This window comes from Lutra lutra, chromosome 3 (genome assembly GCF_902655055.1).
Source record: "Lutra lutra chromosome 3, mLutLut1.2, whole genome shotgun sequence".
Classification (NCBI taxonomy): domain Eukaryota; kingdom Metazoa; phylum Chordata; class Mammalia; order Carnivora; family Mustelidae; genus Lutra; species Lutra lutra.
This window is the reverse complement of record NC_062280.1, coordinates 39789871-39810134: the sequence shown is the minus strand read 5'-3', so window position 1 is coordinate 39810134 and position 20264 is coordinate 39789871. Positions and strand designations below refer to the sequence as shown.

General features: G+C 55.8%; 1 protein-coding gene across 2 annotated transcripts; it reads right to left on the bottom strand.

Annotated features, from left to right (window-relative positions):
• Nucleotides 1-1016: 1016 nt before the first annotated feature.
• B3GNT7 (UDP-GlcNAc:betaGal beta-1,3-N-acetylglucosaminyltransferase 7) lies at nucleotides 1017-7502 on the bottom strand. 2 transcript variants are annotated; one of them, XM_047722771.1, is made up of 3 exons: nucleotides 7419-7502; nucleotides 7028-7265; nucleotides 1017-4088 (listed from the first exon to the last, which is right to left on the bottom strand). In XM_047722771.1, coding segments are annotated over exons 2-3 (1191 nt in total). In that variant the 5' UTR covers nucleotides 7030-7265; nucleotides 7419-7502; the 3' UTR covers nucleotides 1017-2899. The 2 variants fall into 2 exon arrangements, with proteins under 2 accessions (XP_047578727.1, XP_047578726.1); XM_047722770.1 differs by lacking the exons at nucleotides 7028-7265; nucleotides 7419-7502 and adding an exon at nucleotides 6131-6359.
• Between the last annotated feature and the right edge of the window lie 12762 nt (nucleotides 7503-20264).

Genomic DNA, 20264 nt, shown 5'->3' with positions numbered 1-20264 from the left:
CTAGCCCCTTCTTTTGTGAAGCTCTACTCCCAGGGAGAGGAGCCGGGGAGAGTGGTGGGGAGGACTTGGGCTCATGTTCCAAGTTCCCAGCTGATGTTCCTGGGGCCTGGGACTGGCTGCCTCCCCATGCCCCACAAGGGGGTCTGGGGTCAAGGGCATGTTTCTAGGGTTCCCATCTGATCTTGTTTGTTTCTGGCTCTGGAAGCTGGGATGAGTCCTCAGGGCCTGCAGAAGGCATCCTAAGCTTTAGCCAGCCGAGCCTTTTTACCGGGACAATCCCATCCCTGGCCCTCCCATCTCTACACTGTCCACACCAGGCAGCAGGCGCTTCTCCTGATGTCCCAGTGTTCTCACTCACTTCTGGGCTGTTGCACACGTTCCTGGCCTGGAGACCGTCCTTCCCTGTCTACCACGGGAGTGCCACTCCTCCTTTAAGACGGAGGTGAGGTGTCAGGCCCAGGGCTGAAGCCTGCTCTCCACCCTGTGCTGGGGGTGCCAGTTACACGGGTCCCCTTAGGTGGGCTCCCTGACCTTCCTCCCTTCCTTCTGGGGAGCTAATGCCAGCACCCCACCCCTCTGCCAGCTCTGTCAGCCCAGGCCTGGGTCCTGAGATCTGAAATGGACTCGGGAGCAAGGCTGCCCGTGGGGCCTGATGCTGAGGCTGAGGCAGTTTCCACGCTGGGAATGTGCAGTCTCTTTGCTGAGAGCTCCTAGTTCACGGGGCCCAGTGAGCCCCGAGCAAGGGGGTGCTCACCCAGGGCCCCTGCTCCTTGCCCTATTGCTCTCTGAGGATCAAGTCTGAACACCTTCCCGAAAACCAGAAGGCCTCACAGGCCCTGCCTCCCTCAGGGGCTCCTGTCCCTTCTCACACCGGGGCCCAAACACCCTCTCACGACCCCCCACCCCTGGGGAGGAGCTCTTTTCCGATTCAGCCTTGCACCTGCCTCCTCCAGCCTTGTATGAGAAGTCCTCCCTTCTGCCTCCCTGTTCATCCCTCAGGGCACAGCTGAACCCAGCACTGACCCTGGACCCCCTGCCATTTAGTCTCAGGCCCCCTTCTGCCCTCTAAGATTATATGAGGACCCAGCCCTTCCTTTCACTTCTCTGAAGGAGAGACCCAGTGTAGACATCTGGGGGCATCTGCCCTACTCCGTGATGCCTCGAGCTGGGCACAGGCGGGGAGCTGCCGGCTTGCTCACTCTGGCCCCAGTGACTCTTCTGGGATAGCTGTTCTCCCCACACTGGAAGTGAGCAACTTAGGCCAAGGCTCCCCAGACATAGCAGTCCCCTTTGACTCCCAGCCCTGGACCCCACTGAGCTGCTGTTTCGGTGCTTCTTGTCAAGCTTGTCAACGCTTCCAGGTTGACTGAAGGGACATCAGGGAACCCACCCCCACCCACTATAACATCAGGCTCCCCGGGAATGCACCGTTAGCTGCCCTGTTTCTCCCCCACACCGCCTCCTCTGGGGGGCAGCTCTCCAGACTCTGGCCCCTGTGGTGTCTGCTTTAATCCTGGCACCCACAACCCTCTAAAGCCCTTCAAGGTGTCCTTGTGCACCCACCGGCCAAAAGCAAGGAACAAGCTGTGTCTTCAGAAATCTCTGGTAACCCCGGCCCCAGACTCTCTCTGATGGAGATGGTGACAGAAAGTCGCACACCAGAAAAAAACCAGCCCTCTTTTATTGAGAAAGTAGAGTCGATCCCTTAATCTCTTCCTCGGTGCCTCCCCACTGATGTGAGGGGGCGTCCTTTTGCGCCCATGCCCAAGGACGCCTGAGGGTTCACTCCATCCCTTTATGGGGGCCCATGTTGGTCTGCTCAGGCCCTGGAGAAGTAGGCAGGCAGGGAGGGCAGGGTTCCGGAGGGGGACTGGAACAGGCGTGGGGGTGCCCTGGGTGGGGGGTGAGTGGCCGCGGAGGTGGTATCTTGCTGGAATGAGGAAGGGAGAGGAGGAACACCACCATCTCCCGAGGCCTGGCACTCTCTCCCTCCAAATTCTTCATAAATAAGACTTCACAGTAATAGAGGAATGTCCATCTCCAGGGCCAAACCGGCTGGTTTCTGGGTGGGGAGCCAGGCCTCGGGGGGCACCGCACCGTCCCTCGGAGGGCTGGGCAGCACCAGGACTGCAGGGGCTGGAGCACTGCTCTCTGGCCCTGGGTTGGGGAGGGGGCGCTGCAGCCCATCCGGAGGTTCCGAGCATTGCTGAGGTAGTCAGGGCGGCCAGCCGCACTTCCAGATGGGGTGGATGGAGCATCACAGGACACAGCCGGGAGCAAACCAAGCAACAACTCCAGGCAGGTCTTGTGGTGGGCGGGGGGGGGGGGGGGGGGGGGGGGGGGGTGTTGCTGAAGGCCTTGCGAGCTTCCATCTCCTAGAGGCCCAGGGGCATGGGCTGCAGGAGGGGGGGCAGCGGAGGGGCCTGTGAGCCTGCACAGGGTTGAGCTTCTCCTGAAAGGGCTGCCTGGGCCTGTGGGGGAGACTGAGGCATTTCACGGGAGGTGGAGAATCTCCAGGGCCAGGCCTAACCCGGGTACCTGAGCACGGGGTTCCTTCAGAGGTCACCAGGGCCTCCCCCCAGGTCACAGGGAGCCCAGCAGAGAACCCAGGTTAGGAGTGCTACCAGAGGCCACCGGCCTTGCTCCCAAGATGATCTTCCGCAGGCGGGGAAGGACCACTTTCTGGGTAAGGTCCACGCAATGAGGGCCCCCTTCTGGCTCACCACGCCCCATCACGCCCAGGGGCCCGCAAAGCCCCATGCCCCCCCACCCCACCTCCCTGCGGGGGTTGGGGGGCAGGGAACCACGATCTCTGCCCCGGACATTGCAGCTCCAGCCCCAGGCCGCCGGGGGGCGCTCAAGAACGCGCGGCCCCGCCCCTCCGGGGGTCTGGCCGCTGTCAGAGCACCTGCAGCTTGCGGGCGCAGGTGAGGTTGCCGTGCACCAGCCCCCACATGGCCAGCAGCTCGGCGGGCAGCAGCTTGTGCACCACCAGCATGGAGCGGAAGAAGCAGGGCTCCTTGTTCATGCGGCTGTTGCGGTTCCGGGAGATGCCGAACGTCTTGAAGCCCTCGTGGGCCGTGGGCTGCACGCTCAGCACCTCCAGACACATGCCCAGGAAGACGTCGTCGATGGGGTACAGCTCCAGGGTGTCGCAGGCGCGGTGCAGGCGCCGGGCCAGGCCGCCGGCCATGAGGAAGCCGCCCCCGCCAGCGTACGGCGGGTAGCTGGGCTTGCTGTACAGGACCCCCGGGATGTAGTACTTGTTGTCTTTCTTGCGGATGGGCCGGGCATGCTGCAGGACATCACCCACGAACAGGTCCTCCTGCGGCTGCCGGTCGGCCAGAAACTCCAGCAGGTTGGTGGGGTTGACAAAGACGTCGTCGTCGCCCTTGAAGATGAACTGGACATGGGGGCAGTAGATGTCAAACCACTTGAGGAAGTGGATCTCCTTGAGGGTCAGGTTGAAGAAGCTGTCCAGGAAGTCCCACTGCAGGATGTCGCCGTACAGCCGGTCTTCGTAGGCCAGCAGCTGCTGGTAGTGGGCGCGCTCCTCTTGCTTGGAGGCGGTGCCCAGCAGGAAGAGGGTGCGCACAGCGCCGCGGCTCCCCAGCTCCTGCTCCAGGCCCCAGGTCTGGCGGATGGCCTCACGGCGGTCGTGCTGCGTGATGACCGACTTGACCACCACCAGCAGGTAGACAGTGCCACGGCACTTCTCCGGGTGGTTCAGCAGCATGGGGAAGTAGCGGCAGTGCCGGTAGGTCAGAAACTGCCGGAAATGGGGCTCCAGGCCCTGGAACCAGGGCTGGTGGGTCAGGTTGAGGTTGGCTGAGCAGTTAGTGGTGCTGACGTCCCAAGTCTGGGGCCCTCGCGGGGCCATGGGCGTGGGTGCAGCCACATCCTTGGGGTTCTTCCAGAAGCTGTTGGGGTTCACCAGGTGTCCACTGGGGTTCTGGGCCTTCTGTGGCTCCCAGGTGGGCGGTGGGGGCTCTTGCAGAAACTGGTGGGGGGTTAGACTGCGCTGGAATACTGTTACGGCCACAAGCAGGGCCAGGGACAGGCACACGCTCTTGTAGACTGTTTTCTTCCTGGGGGCAGGGTGGGGGGGGTGGGGAGGGGATAGAGGGGTGGGAATAGACAGTGGCATGGAGGAGAGAGGAAAGGATGAGTACCCTGTGACTTGTTGGGAGCTGCAGGGGGGGCACAGACTCAAGTCATGTGACCTCCCAGTGGTTAGAGGAGAGGCCTGCTTCCTCTCCCTCCCTGCCCTGCCTCCTTGCCAGGACCCAGGGACCCACGTACAAGCGAAATGACTCTGAGTGGGTCCCCCTTACAGTCTCCAAACCGTCATTTCTTTTTCCCCCTCAATAAGGATAACAAGGAGTGAGAGCACTATCTCAGGAGTCCCACTCCCAGTGGGTGTGTAGTCCCGGGAATGCTGTGAGTCTCTGAGGACGACCTCTGGTGGAGATTTCTGCTTTTTCCCCAACCCCAGCAAGCCACCCTGTTTGCTTTCATTTCCCTGTCCAAACCTGGTGAACCATTGGGGTGAAGCTTTGGGGTGAAACTTGGGCTGGGGGAAACATTGGGGAGGGGCAGACACAGGACTTGCTCTACAGCCGCGGAGCTCAATAACCTAGGGGGATACTGGGGACAGTCTTTAACGTGGGACCCGAAGAAGCCTGTCCCTTCTCCTTCCGTCCCATCCGTCCAACCCAATGCAGTACTGCCCACATGGCTGATGGAGGCCTGAGAAGGGGGCAGGCGGCTCCTGGCATGACCGACACCGGGCCCCACTGTCTTAACATCCCGCTTGGAGAGAGAAGTTCCCCCAGCTCTACATGGGAAGAGGACACATTCGGATTTTATTTTTCAGGGACTCTCCTTGCCCAGATACCCCCTACCACACCTATTTCAGAAGAAGAAATTAAAGCCTTTTGCAGGAGGTGCTGGCAGACCCAGGGCAGAGGCAGCGGGGAGGGGGGGGCTCCCGAGGATCCTCTGTCCTCAGCTCACACTCTGGAGGTGGCCAGGCCTTCAGCCCGGGTCTCTCTTGCTGAAACACAAGGGCTGGGGGCTATTGTGGAAGAGGCAGGCTAGAAGTGTGGCCTCACAGGACCAGGCCAAGGAGACAGCAGGGATCCCCAGGGGGGAGCTGCAGGGCCTGGTCTAACAGAAGAAAGACTGCAAAGTACGTCACAGGGACTCTGGAGAAGACTGGGGTGGCCCTCAGGACTGGCTGGTTGAAGGTGCAGGCACCCAGGGCAAGTGAATGTGGAGTCCCCTGGAGTGACATTTTCCCATGGGGTCCCAGGGATTCCTGGTGTATGCGGTTGGGGGAAGACTGGGTCATCCCAGGTGCTGGAGTGGGGGGTGGTTTGGAAACGGAAACTCGACCCTCCCAAAGGGGAGTAGAATATTCCGGGGTCAGGGTCTCCTGGGGGTTTGAGCGAATCACCCCTTCCCCCCCAGTTAGGGAGGTCCAGACTGGAGGAAGTTGAGGGGGGTCACCCCAGGGGAGGGGGATGCGGCGGAGGTGTCTCTCCGCTCCAGGCCGGTCCACCTGCACCGCCCCACTCCATTCGTAGGACAAAAGTCCCGCAGCGGAGGAAGGAGAAAGGGAGAGGGGGAGAGATAGGGGACCGGAGGCTCTAGCTCCCCTGGAGAAAGGAGAGCCCCTCGCGGGTGTGGTAGAGGACGGCGGTCGCCCAGGACGCAGGAGGTCCTCGGAATGGGGGACGGGACCCAGCTTCCCGGAGAGCCCTTGGGTCCCCAAAGCTCGGAGTCCCGCGTGGGATCCGGGTGCCGAGGGGCCCGGGCCCGGGGGAGCCGAGGGGCCGCCGGCGAGGGCAGCGCGCACGGGCCCCGCGGGATCCCCACCTAGCCCCGTCCGGCTGGTTCGGGCGCCTCTCCCCGCCGGGCATCCCGACCGCCGCCGCCGAGCCCGTCAGTCCCGGCAAACTGAGGCCAGTCCCGGAGCACCGAGCGCGGCATCATCCTCCGGTCCCCGGCAGCGGCCCGGCGCCCCCCGCGCCCGTGAGTACCCCCGACCTCGGGGGGAGGGAGCCGGGTGTCCCCGCGCCCCCCGCCCTGGCCCCTCGCCTGACGGCCCGGCGGAGACCCCACTCACCACAGAGACATGGCGGCCCGGGCCGGGGCGGCGGCGGAGCGGGGCGCGCGGGTCGCAGCTCTGGGTGCCGCGGCTCGGGACGGCGGGCGGGGACCGGGACGAGGCGGGTGGGAGCGAAGGCCGGGCCGCGCCCCCGCCGCGACTTTCCTCTTCCCGGCGGCCGGAGGAGGGGCCGGGAGGGGCCGCGGCGGCCCAGGTGCGTTAACCCCTTCGGCGCTCCCGCCCTCTCACCCCTCCGCCGCGCGGCCCGCCGTCCCACCCATCTGCCGCACCGCCTGCCCTCCCCTTTGTGGCCAGTGGCCCATTTCGCGGAGGTGGAACCCGAGGCCCGACCCGGCGTGGCCCAGTCGAAACTTCGGAGCCCGCGAGTGTCGCTTCCGTCCCCGACTACTGGGTTTGCTCCGTGGAGCTTCCCTGTGGTCGTCCGTCCCTCTGGACGCCTGTGAGCCGGAAGACCGCTCACCGCCCACCTTCCAGGGGCCCCCAGGTCCCCACCATCTCCCTCTGGTCCCATTCGGGACTTTTCTTCGGAAGTGGGGGAGGCAGAGGAGGACAGGGCTTGCTTTTCCCCTTCTGCTTTCCTCTGCCTTCTTCCTTTTCCCCCCTTCCCAGGCAGACCTCCCTGCATCCAGCTGTTGGGGACCTTGGGCCAGCTACCTGGTCTAGAGGGAAGAGGGACTGGGGGGAGCAATGTCCCTGGGGGAAGAGGCCCCCAGGAGGCTGGGCTGCCGGTGTCAAGGGCCACAGCTCTGGAAGCCTTCTCTGGAAGCCAGCCCGAGGCCCTCCTCACTACTATTGGAAGGCCGGCTTGCCTGGCTGCGACCTCCTCTCTTTTCAACCATCAGCAAATACTTCACTCAAACCCTTTTTGTCCCCAGCCTTTATTAATCTGCTTACATGTGTGCGGGACCCAGCCCTTCCTGGGGAGTGGGCTCAAGCAGATGTACAACACAGATGGCCAACCTTGGCCCAGCAGGGTCTGGGGTGATAGGTGTTTCTATCCAGGTGACTTCCAGAATCCTCTAACTGGTAAAAACCTCCGCTGATCTGGCTAGTTGTCCATGTGTCTGTTGTAGTTTTGTTCCAGGTCCACTGAGGTATCAGGTTCCAGGTATCACTGAGCTGATAGGAGGACCTCAAAAATGCCCAGAGAATTGATAATGGAAGCATTTCACAGTCCAAGAAATAAAAGCTAACATTCATCAAAGAGTTACAATATGCAAAGCCCGATTCTAGGCTCAACCACGAATCACTTAATCCTAGAGGCACATACATTTATTATTCTTACCTTACAGAGGAGGAAATAGAGGTGCCCAGAGTGGGAAAGCCCTGTGGGCCAGGTATCATAGTAAACAAAGCCAGGAGGCCTGCCTGGCTCCAGAGGCAGGCCCTGAGCCCTCGGAGGACAGCAGTGACAGGGAGGTATTTTCCTGTTGAGGGATGCCTCGGGAGATCAGGAGGTCCCTGAATGTAGAGGCCAGTGGTAGAAGCCTAATGAAGCTTCTCCTACTGAGCTGGGCTCCTGGACCCTGAGCCTGAGGCGAGGAGCTTCCTCAACTCTTTTTCTTTTAAAGATTTTATTTATTTGTTTGACAGACAGAGATCACAAGTAGGCAGAGAGGCAGGCAGAGGGAGAGGGGGAAGCAGGCTCCCTGCTGGGCAGAGAGCGGATGTGGGGCTCAATCCCATGACCCTCGGATCATGACCTGAGCGGAAGGCAGAGGCTTAAACCCACTGAGCCACCCAGGTGCCCCTCCTCAACTCTTTCTTTAAGGCTCAGGGGCCCCTTGGAAGGGGAGGAAAAACCCAAGATGCACTAAGAATTTGCTGGGATGTTGTAAGCTCTGCTCAGGGAAAGTGAAAGTTCTTCCCTGTAAAATTCCAGAGAAGAACCCTGGGGCCAGTGCTTTCTAATGGCCCTTTCCAAGTACCAGGGCTGGAGGAAGATCTGACCAGTAGACAAAAGCCCCCCTTGGCTTGGCTGCCTGCCCCTGAGGGCCACCCGCACCCCCATAGGCTGCCTGTCCCAGCTGGCCCTGGCACTCCAATCCACTGCCCAGGTTTCTGGGTTCTCCCCCTTCACCCTGCAAGCATGGCCTGGAGAGAGGGACAGGGCTGCTTGGCTTGGGACATCTCAAGGGACCTCAGCACTGACCCCTGACCTGGAAGCTTTGGGGTTTCATCAGGTGCCAGGGAGGGGCAGAAAGGGGTTTGGAGCCCAGACTGGAGCCTCTAGGGGCCTGGGGGTTGGGTCAGCGCTCTGCATTTCCGGGCTGTCAGTAGGGTCAGGTGGCTTATCCCCTCGAGACCTCAGTTTCCTGCCACTACAGGGTGACGTGGGATGACACACGCGAAGTGCGTAGATTAGTGTCTCCTACATGGTGGCGTTAGGACAGGTGGGCTGCTGTTGATGTTATGATTGTCAACATTTGGCCCAGGCCAGGGGCCCCAGAACCCACCAGGACAAGAAGGTAAAAGGGGGGAGCCACTAACAGCCAGCTGAGTGTTTATTGGAGGAATTGGGTCCCCTGAGAGGAGCTGGTTATCCTCATGGGCTCATTTGATCTGGGCCTGGGCAAATGGATGAAAATTAAGTACTCGGTCCCTGACTGCGGTGTGGGGGTGGGGCATGCGGGGGCCAGGCGGGACCCTGGGCCGCTTTCACTGTCACTCTGACAGGTTCCCCCGCAGGGTGCTCAGCCAGGCCCTGTCCTATCAGGAGCGCCAGGTCTGGCTCCTGCCACCTATCCCGCCTGCAGGCAGAGCCCAGCGGATTCCCGTTCATTATTATCTCCAGCCCCAGCTGGGGTGGTTGAGCAAGGCCCCTGAGGACTGGGGTGGTGGGGCTGGAATCCGTCCCTGCCCATAAGGGCGGGCCCTCGCATCCCAGGTGGTGGGGGAGGTGGGGGGTGGGTTGGGAGTGGGGAGAGGAGGGTCTGGAGCCTGGAGGGAGGGCGGAGGAACAGGAAGAGTAGCTGGGTAGGCCCCTAGCGTCCCAAGCCCTGGTGGCTTAGAGGTCCCTGGTACTGGTTATCCCCTCTTCCTCTCAGGCTGATGGGCTGCCCTGGGAGAGGGAGCTCTCCTTCTGCCTAGAAGCTCCCCGTCCCCCAGTGTCCCCACCTTCCCCACACCTCCTGGGCACCTTCTCTCCCCCTTTCCGTCCCTGCTCCCTTGTTCATGTCCCCTGTCCCTCTCTCCATCCCTCTCCCTGTTTTCCCTTATAGCTGCCTCACCACTCCTGGGAATGGGTTGGAATCCAGATCCTGCTGCTTTGACCCTAACACAGTGTGGGCTTTCACGGGGAAGGGGTGGCCTGGAGGTGGGTGGCTGTGGGGAGACATCTAGAAGGCCAGAGATTGCCCTGGGTCAGCCTTTGACTGGCCAGAGTGGGGCTGACTGGGGCCCAGAGCACTGGGATGCCGGGTGTGAGCCAGGTGGTGGCCGAGGGGTAGAGATTTGCGGTTGGCTGTAGTCGTGTCAGAGCAGCCCCACCATGTTGGTGAGTGTGGGACAGAACTCAGTTTAGTATTTAAAGATCCTGAGGAGACGCCTGCACTCCAGGGCAGTTACAAGACTTGGGCAGCCATGGCTGGGGCTTCACTGCATGTCCATCTACACTCGGAGAGGGCCTATTCATTGGCAGGGGAGTGTCAGAAGTCCCTCTTTAGGGAAAAGAGTGTCCCTGAAGATGTGTGCTTGGCAAGAAAGACTGCACAGCCCCCTCTCCCTGAACAAGTCCAGGAACCCAACAGAGCAGTACCTTGGGTCCGGAACTTTCTCTCATTGGTCCTGGATGCCCCACACAATGACCTGACTGGAGGGTTGCCCCATCTTTGTCCATCACGGCCTCGAATCCACCCAGAGAGAAGCTTTCCCGCACAGGATGGAGAGTGGGACTCTGGTGGGAAATCTGTTTCATGCGTCTCAGAACTGATGCTTTAAGTGGGGTAGCACTGATTTCATTGTAACCGGCCATCTGGTGAGGAGCTGTAGGGGGAGGCCTGCTATCTACTCTGACCTCTGGGTCAGGGAGGCCCCCCACCTCCCCTGCAGAGAATGACCCCCCTGCAGGGCACCCTGGGAAGAACCGCCCAGTCAGGAGGACACAGCACCAAGAAGAAGGAGAGAGACCAAGAGGAAGCTAGCAGAGAGGTGGGAAGATGGAGGAAGGTCTGGGATCTGCTGGCGCTGAGCCCTCCCCTTCCAGCTCTTTTGGTCAGCAGCGGGCAAGGGGCAGAGGAGGGACAGGATGGGGAGGCAGCTATGGAGGAAAGTGGGGACAGAGTGGGGGAGAGGTGACAAATTCACTTTCCCAGTCAAGCAGTTGGCAGCTGAGGAAGCAGGGGTGGGTTTGTGAGCTTGGCAAGAGAAGGAAAGAGTGGCACAGCCTCTGGGGGAGAGACAGTGAGGAGTGTTTAGCCTCAGGCAAGGGGCTCCGATGCACCCAAGTGCAGGTGCCTGTCAATCCTGATGCAAGGATTATCTAGGGCTCTACCGGGTGTGAGTGACAGAAGCCCGACTCACAGCAGCTCAAGCAAAAGGAATGTATTTGGTCCTGTGACAGGAAACCCTTGTCTCTTGCTCTCTCTTGTTCTCTCTCCACAACCCATGCCCCTGGATAGTCCACCTGTCTCTTGGCTCTTCTACAGCCAGAGGCTCTGTCCATGAGAAGGAGAAGAGCAGGTGTACCGATGGCCTCGGGCATTTATCACTCCATCTTGAGGGTCCCAGAGGAAAGAGGTTTTTTCCTCCGAACTTCTCAATTCCCAGAGAAAGGACTCTCATTGGTGTTGCCTCAGTCACATGGCCAGACATGGGCTGGTGCTCATGTCTGGGGGCCTGGGTATGGTGACTGGCTAGGCCTGGGTGTTCCCTGTGCTGGCTAGGGCAGGGCCCTGAGACCAGCATTCCGACAGAAACTCCCTGGAGGGGGGCTGATCCCTCAAAGGGGAAGGGACGCTGGGCCAGTCCCCCCACTCATGCCAAATCCCACTGGTCCTTCAAATTGCCCTCCAAAACAAAGCCCTAAGACCAAGAGCCCCAGAAGGAAGAAGAAAGGGGTGGGTGGCTGTGTGGGAAATATTCCCACATGTTTTCCTGATAAATCTTCTCTCCTGGATGGGAGGCGCCCCCAGGTTGGCCAGTGGAGGGCTGGCCACTCTCTGGCCCTTTTCCTTTGCTTGGGCCTGTGCTGGCTGGTGTGGGGGCAGCCAAGGCCACCCACAGCCTTGGGGGTGTGGGAGCCGTTCGGGTGAAGGTAGAGCTGGGCAGCTGTAAAGAGGAGCCAGAGTTCAGCAAGGCCCAGGAACAAGAATCTGGGCAGTCTTGGGAGAAGTAGGAGAGGGGAGGCTAGGCAGGACAGGCAGATGCTCTCACCAGGCCAGTTGTGCCGCACCCAGGCTCCCATCAGAAGGGTGTGTCCCAGAGAGACACACACACAGAGAAACACATACTTTCTCTCACAGACACAGACAAATGCACACTCATAGCAGAGCAACCCAGGCATATGGATGACACAGACCCAGGCACATACACATGCACCCAGGAACACACACACACACACACACACACACACACACACACACACACACGACACTCTTACACACAGACACATTCCCTCAGAAGCATGTGAATTCAGGGACATGCACACATCACACTCATATTTATACACACATGAGATGCACGTACACCCAGAAGATATAGAAACCCCCCCCACAGAGATTCACATTTCTAGAGATGTGCGAGCACACGCACACACACACACATATACACACACGCCCTTAGACATACCCGTGGTCACACATACACAGATACTCAGCACACAGAGAGACATACCTAGAAAGACACATACCTTCACCCATATACGCACACAGGCCCAAGGTTTTCCCCAGGCAGGAGGGGCCTTCCTTGACCACCTTGTCTGCTACCAGCAAAACCCTACCTGACGGGCCCCTGGGAACAGGTTCGGGACCAGGCATGTCCCAGGGTATCCACAAATGGCCTCTTTTGATCTGCCCCAGGGTCCTCAAGTCTGTGCCCATCCCTACCTCCAGGAGCCTCTGGGCACTGCCCACAGGCCCTTGATACCACCCACATCTATCCCCAACCCCTATTCCGGCCATCCTGGCCTTCTCCCATTTACTGAGATCCCAGCCTTCCGCTGAAATGCATCACCCCTTCTGAACGGAGTGAATTCCTGTTCATCTTTCAAAACCCAGCTCAAATTTCCCCTCTCTTGGCTGGCATCACATCTGTCTGTCCTTCCTCCATCTGTCCCACCAAACCGGACACGATGAAGAGCAGGAGACAGCCCTGTTTCCCTGGCAGCACAGGGGCGGGGAGGGGAGGCACTGACGCCTATCGGTTGAATAGCCCGGGGAAAAAATCGCTCGCATTGGCCACCTGGAGGAGACCCTGGCAGGGCGGCCGTCTTGCCTGGGTCATATTGGGAGGATGATTGGGTGTGCCTCTCCCAGCGAGGCGGGGGCATCCCAGACAGTCGTGCAAAGCCCCAGCCCCGCCCCCAGCACACATGTTGGAATGCACACTGACATGCATTCACACACAGGTGGGCGTCGTGCCCCCTTGTCCTGGGCAGCTGGGCCGCCCCTCCCCCCTGGCCACCAGTGACTCACATCCCCACCCGCCAGGCGGTCTGCTTGGGTACACACTGCCTCCTTTCAGCCCCTCGGTCTCAAACACTAGCTTAGTCTTCCCTCCCCGGCACCTCCCCTTCCCCAGAGCTGGCCTGCCCTCCCAGCCTGGCAGCACGGCCCCACGGGGAGGCCACGCAGAGACCTCCTTCCTCTCCGGAGCACAGGGCTCCCTGTCTCTCGTCACCCGGCTCCTGTCCAAGCCAGCCTTGAATGGCTGCCTTTTCATGGCCCGGAGCCTGGCCAGGTGCATTCTGGGCAGCCCCGCGCCTGCCTGTGTCTGCTGGGAAGCCGGAGGGCCTGGTGTCCCTACCACTGGGGCAGGAGAGCCAGAGGGGCCTGCGACGCTCGGCTTCTGGTCCCAGGCCTCCTCACACCTCCTCCTGGATGCCCCTTCCCCTGTGCCAAACACTCTAGGCACAGACTGTTCTCATTCCCATTTTACCGAGGGAACAGCTGAGGCGCAGAGAAAGCTCAGCCTGCTGGTGAACAGTGGAGTTGGACCGCAGTCTTGGGGGAAGAGGGTTGGTAACCGAGTATACTTCATGGGATGGCATGGGACCACCTCATGGTGGCCGAGCCAGGCAACCTGAAGGGTTCCTCGAGTCTGCCACACGTGATGATGGGCACAAAAGCGGTTCTAGGTTTTATGCCCAGCATTCTTCCCTTCTTTTGGAGACAGATGTCCCCGTTTAGTTTTGGGGTGAGCTCGCAACCAGGCTGGGCCAGTCACTGTCCCTGAAGCCTCTTCTTGCCCCAAGGGTGGGCTCAGTCCCGGGGATGGGCCTATGACCTGCACTGGGCCAATGAGGACTCTCCCTTTGGGAGTTTCGCAGTGGAACGAGGAGAGGGCCACCTCCCCTCTGACTGTGGGGATTTTGAGGGTGCGACTCAACATTTTGGGCAATGTGTCATGTGCACCCCATGCCCCCTTCACTCATCAGCAGGAGAGGACAAACCACCCACAGAGCGAAACAGAAACAGAGTCTAATGGGGCCAGAACCGTGGTTCTAGAGGCCTGCTTGTCAGCGAAATAGAGCCCCTCCCTCAAAGATACGCACGCCCTAATCCCCAGAACCTGTGACTCTGGTGGGTAATGATAGGCAAGAAGGATGCAGATGTACGTTTACAGACCTTGAAACAGGGTGATTAGTCTGTTACCAGATGGGCCCGATCTAATCATAAGGGCCCTTGGAAGTAGAGAACCTTCTCTGGCTAAAAGCAGAAGACAGGCAGCAGAAAGCAAAGTTGGGGAGCTTCCGGGCCTGAGCAAGATTTGGCATATGCCTGTACTGGCTCTGAAATCTAGGGAGCCCCTTGCAGCCCAGAGACCAGAGTGGGGTCTCCAGGGACCAAGGGCGGCCCCCAGCCGAAGCCCCCAGCTGACAGCCAGCAAGGATACGAGGACGTCAGTCCCACAGCCACAAGGACCTGTATTCTGCCCCAAGGCTGAATGAGCTCAGAAGCAGATTTTCCCCAGAGCCTCCCAATAAGAGCCCAGATGGCCATCACCTTGCTTTTGACCTTGTAAGATACTGAGTAGAGGAACTAGCTGAGCCAACCCAGGCTTCCAATCTCTAGAGCATGAGAGGATAAATCTGCACTGTTTTGAGCCATGGAGTTTGTGGTCATTTTCTTGTAGCAGTATTAGGAAGATAATACAGGCCACAAGACCTAGTGTGACAGACACTGCCTCCCCTGATTGGGTTACAGGTGCCAATAATTTTTTATTGGTGTTTTTTGTCACGCACAACCAAGGGCTCCTAATGAATGCCACGGCTGTCATCCCAGTCAGGTAGGAGACAGGGCCCCTCAGACTTGAGACAACTGCCACCACAGGCTTGAGGACAGCAGAGTGTGGGAGGGACAGGCCCTCTGGGACCTCACAGTCTGTAGGGGCTGGCTTTGCCCCTTCCTTGCCAAGTCGGATGCTGTCCTTCCCCACAGCCTGGCTGAGGTCAATGGGGAGGAAGCCGGTGCGTAGAAGCCAGGGAGGAGTGAGTTATCTGAAAACTTTCTATGTGGCTTGGTCAAAGCTTGTAAAGGCTGGCAGGTCAAAAGACATAGGGGTCTGTTCTGGTCCAAGATGGCAACCTAGGAGACTCCTGAACTCTCCCCCTCCCATGGACACACTGACTCTCCAGCTACACATGAGCATTCCCTCTGAAGGAAGTTCTGAGACAAGCTGAGCAGTAAGCACACATCAGGGGAACAACAAAATATCTACACTGAAAAAGTAGGAAGGTCTGAGACACACTCTCATTATATACCTGACCTCCGGCACAGTGACAATTGAGAAGGAACTTACAACTCCAGCTTCTCCCTGAGGAGCCACGTGGTTTGAACTAACATCTAGCACCCTAACCGTTGAGACTTCCACCTGAAGGGTGGGTCCCCAAAACACCAAGCTCCGAAAACGTACAGGGCTTGTATCCCAGAGACCCACCAGACTATAGCTGACAAAGAAAGAGTTCTTAACTGGCTTCCCCCCACCCCTGACCAAGGTCTCTACTATCAAAATCCCAATGGCATTTTTCATAGAAATAGGAGAAGCAACACCAAAATTTGTATGGAACTATAAAAGACCCTAAGATGCCAAAGCAATCCTGAGAAAGAAGAACAGAGCTGGAGGCATCACCCCTCCCGATTTCAAACTATGTTACAAAGTGATAGGAATCAAAAGAATATGGTATTGGCATAAAAACAGACATGTAGCTCAATGGAGCAGAATAGAGAGCCCAGAAATAAACCCATGTGTGTATGGTCAATTAATTTACAATAAAAGAGCCAGGACTATACAATGGGGAAAGGATAATCTCTTCAATAAACAGTGTTGGGGAAACCGAATGTTCTCATGCAAGGGAATGAAACTGGACGCTCATCTTACATTGTACCGGAAGTCAACTCAAAATGGATTAAAGACTTGAATGAATTACAACCTGAAACCATAAAGCCTCTAGAAGAAAACATAGGGGGTAATTTTCTCAGCATTAGTCTCGACAATTTTTTTGGATTTTTTTGGACTTAACACCAAAGGAAAGGCAACAAAAGAAAATTAAACAAAGCGGGACTCCATCACACCAGAAAGCTTCTGCACAGCAAAAGAAACAACCAACACTGAAAAGGCAACCTGTGGAATAGGAGAAAATACTGGCAAATTCTGTATCTGGTAAGAGGTTAATATCCAAAATATATAAAGAACTCCTACAACTCAATAGCAAAAAAATCTGGCTAAAATGGGCAAAGGAACTGAATAGACATTTCCCCAGTGGGGTCTACCTCACTAATCATCAGGGAAGGGAAAATCAAACCATAATGAATTATCACCTCCTACCTGTTAGAATGGCTATCATCGAAAGACAAGAGATAACAAGGACTTGGAGAGAAGGGAACCCTCATACAGTTGGGTAGGAATGGAAATTGGCTTAGCTGCTGTGAAAATACTGTGGGGGACCAGGCTGGCTCAGTAGGTGGAGCACGTGACTTTTGATCTTGGGATTGTGAGTTTGAGCCTGATGAAGGGCACAGAGATTACCTTAAAAAAGTGGGGGTACCTGGGTGGCACAGTTGGTTAGGCATCTGCTTTTTTTTTTTTTAAAGATTTTATTTATTTATTTATTTGACAGACAGAGATCATAAGCAGGCAGAGAGGCAGGCAGAGAGAGAGGAGGAGGCAGGCTCCCTGCTGAGCAGAGAGCCCGATGTGGGGCTCGATCCCAGGACCCTGAGATCATGACCTGAGCCGAAGGCAGCAGCTTAACCCACTGAGCCACCCAGGTGCCCCAGGCATCTGCTTTAGATTCTGGTCATGACCCCAGGGTTCTGGGTTTGAGCTCCATGTCAGGATCCCTGCTCAGTGGGGAGCCTGCCCCTCTCCCCTACTTGTGTGCTCTCTCTCTCAAATGGATAAGTAAAATCTTTTTAAACAATTAAAAAGAGGGGCACCTGGATGACTCAGTTATTAAGATCTGCCTTCAGCTCAGGTCATGATCCCAAGGTCTTGGGATCGAGCCCCACGTTGGGCTCTCTGCTCGGCGGGAAGTCTGTTTCTCCTTCTCCCACTCCCCCTGCTTGTGTTCCCTCTCTTTGCTGTGTCTCTCTCAGTCAAATAAATAAATAAATAAAATCTTTTAAAAAAATAAAAAGGAAGGATGGAAGAAAGAAAAGGAAAACAATATGGAGGTTTAAAAAAAATAAAACATGGAACTACTGTTTGACTCAGTAATTCCACCTCTGGCTATGTATTCAAAGGAAATGAAAACAGGATATCGAAGAGATAGATACAGGCCCACATTCATTATAGCAGTATTTACAGTAGCCAAGACATGGAAACAACTTATGTGTCCATCAATGGATAAGTGGGTAAGGGAGAAGTTGTGTAGGTCTACAACTGGAATATTATTCAGCCATGAGAAAGGGCATCCTGCCATTTGGGACAACATGGTGGACTTTGAGGGCTTTACACTAAGTGAATAAGCCAGGCAGAGAAAGACAAATACTGCATGGTATCGCTTACTATGTGGATTCTTTTTTTTTTTTTTTTAAGATTTATTTATTTGATAGAGACACAGCGAGAAAAGGAATGCAAGCAGTGGGAGAGGGAGAAGCAGGATTCTCGCAGAGCAGGGAGCCTGATGAGGGGCTCGATCCCAGGACCCTGGGACCATGACCTGAGCTGAAGGCAGATACTTAATGACTGAGCCACCCCGGCGTCCAATATGTGGATTCTTAAAAAAAACAAAACAAACAAAAAACCCCCTCAGAAACAGATAGAAAAGTGGTTGCCAGGGCCTGGGGAGTGGAGGCAACAGGCAGAGGTTGGTAAAGGTGTACAAACTTCCAGCTGTCAGGTGAATAAGGTCTGAAGATCTAATGTGTAACGTGGTGATGATAGTGGATAACACTATATTGTGTAACTGACATGTGCTAAGACAGTAGAATATAAACGTTCTCACCAAAAAAAGATAAATACATGAGCTGATGAATGTTGTTAATTCACTAGATGGGGGTAAGCCTTTCCCGAGGTCTACCGATATGAAATCATCATGATATACACTTAATTTCATTTATTTATTTATTAAAAAGATTATATTTATTTATTTATTTGAGAAAGAGAGAGAGAGAGAACACAAGCAGGAGGAGCTTCCGGCAGAGAGAGAAGGAGAAACAGGCTTGATCCCAGGAACCGTGGATCATGACCTGAGGTGAAAGTAGACTCTTAACTGACTGAGCCCTCCACGTACCCCTATTTTTTTATTTAGAGAGAGAGAGAGAGCTTGCGAGCTGGGTGGGGAGAGAGGAGCAGAGGGAGAGGAAGAATCTTAAGCGGGCTCTTGGTTCAACGCGGAGCCCAATGTGGGACTCGATCTCCTGACCCTGAGATCATGACCTGAGCTGTAACCAAGATTTGGACCCTTAACCGCTGGAGCCACTTAGGTGCCCTAGTGATGTATGCTTTAAATATTTTGCAATTTTACATCATCAATTATACTTCGATAAAGCTGGGGGAGAAAAGAGAGGAAAGGGGGAAATGCCAGTTTTCACTGAATGGCGGGAGATAGTGACATCTGAGTCCCCAAGTTGCCCACTTCCCTGTTCCAGGTGCCCAACTGTAGCTTCAAACCTGGTCCCCCTTGGTTCCTTCTAGAAAATCTCAAGGTACCACCAGCATGTTTTGGTTGTTATTCCCAGTGGATCCTTAGCAGCTTCCTGAAGCCATGTTTTCCAGAATCTACTTCTGGGGCCAAAGCTCTTCAGCCTGCTGTCCTCCCCCACCCTAGCTCTGCTTTTCACAAGCACTGATTGAGCAACGAGGGCATATAGGCTGACTGCCAGGCCCTGGGATGGGAATGAACATTTCTTAGCTGCAAGACCAAAAGCAGGATCCATAAGAGGAAAATTTTGATAAGTTGGACTTCAACAAACTTAACTTCCACTCTTTGAAAGACATTTGAAAAAGAATGAACATGAACTAGGAGAAACTCTTTGCAAAGCAGGTTTCTGATAAAGAACTTGCATGTCGAGCACAGAAAGAACTCTCAAATGTGATAATTAGGAAACAAAGAACTCAAAATAAAAAAAAAATGAGAAGATTAGAATGGATTTCTCACCAGGGGAGGTCTACAGATGGCAAGTGATCACATGAATGATGTTCACCACTGTCGCTGGGGAGTTGTGAACGGAGATCATGGAGAGACACGTCTAATAGAATGTCTGAATTACAAGACCGGCCTTCTCAAGTGTTGTTGAGGATACGGAGCACCTGAAACTCTCCAACATTGGTGGTGGGAGTGGACATGGGGCCGTCCACTTTGGACAACAGTTGGACATTTTCTTTTCTTTCTTTATTTTTTTAAAGCTTTTTTTAAAAAAAAGATTTTATTTATTTATTTGACAGAGAGAGAGAGATCACAAGTAGGCAGAGAGGCAGGCAGAGAGAGAGGGGGAGGCAGGCTCCCCGCTGAGCAGAGAGCCCGACATGGGGTTCAATCCCAGGACCCTGAGATCATGACCTGAGCCGAGATCAGGTGTTGGATGCTTAACCGACTGAGCCCCCCCCACCCAGGTGCCCCCAGTCGGACAGTTTCTCAATAAGTTAAATATATACCTACCTCTGACCCAGCCATTCCACTCCTAAGTATTTCCCAAAGAGAGATGTGTCCATATGAGGATGTAGACATGAATGCTCACAACAGCTTTATTTGTAGGAGATAAATATACCCATGATGGTCTAGACAATGCAGTCATACTCAAGAATAAGAAGGGCAAAGTTAGTGATAGATGCCGTAGGGGGATAATCTCAAACTAAGCATGCTCGAAACTAAGCATGATCTCAAACTAAGAAGCTTGGAAAAAAAGAAGAAACCCATACTGTGAGATTTCATTATATACATAAATTTCTAGAAAATGCGAACAGATCTATAATGACAGAAAAGTAAGTTGCCTAATGATGGGGGAGAGGCGGAAGGGGGAGATTATAGGAGAGGCCACAGAGAGGGTGCCTGGGTGGCTCAGTTGGTTAAGCGTCTACCTTAAGCCCAGGTCACGATCCCAGGCTCCTGGGCTCCCTGCTCAGTGGGGAGTCTGCTTCTCCCTCTCCCCTTGCCTGTGCTCACTTGCACACTCCCTCAAATAAATAAAATCTTAAAAAAAAAAAAAAGAGGCCACAGAGATTATTGGGGGTGATGGGTTGTTCACTCCGTTGCTTGTGGTGATGGTTTCATGGGTGCTCCCATCTACCAAAGTTTATCACGTTGTACCCTTTCGTGATACCACAGGAAAGCTGCTGTGTATTTATTTTTTTAACTAGGCTCCTTTCCCAACCTGCGCCTTGTACGCACGACCCTGAGATCAAGAGTCATGGGACACCTGGGTGGCTCATTAGCTTAAGCCTCTGCCTTTCGGCTCGGGTCATGATCTCAGGGTCTTGGGATCGAGCCCCAAATCGGGCTCCCTGCTCAGCGGGAAGCCTGCTTCTTCCT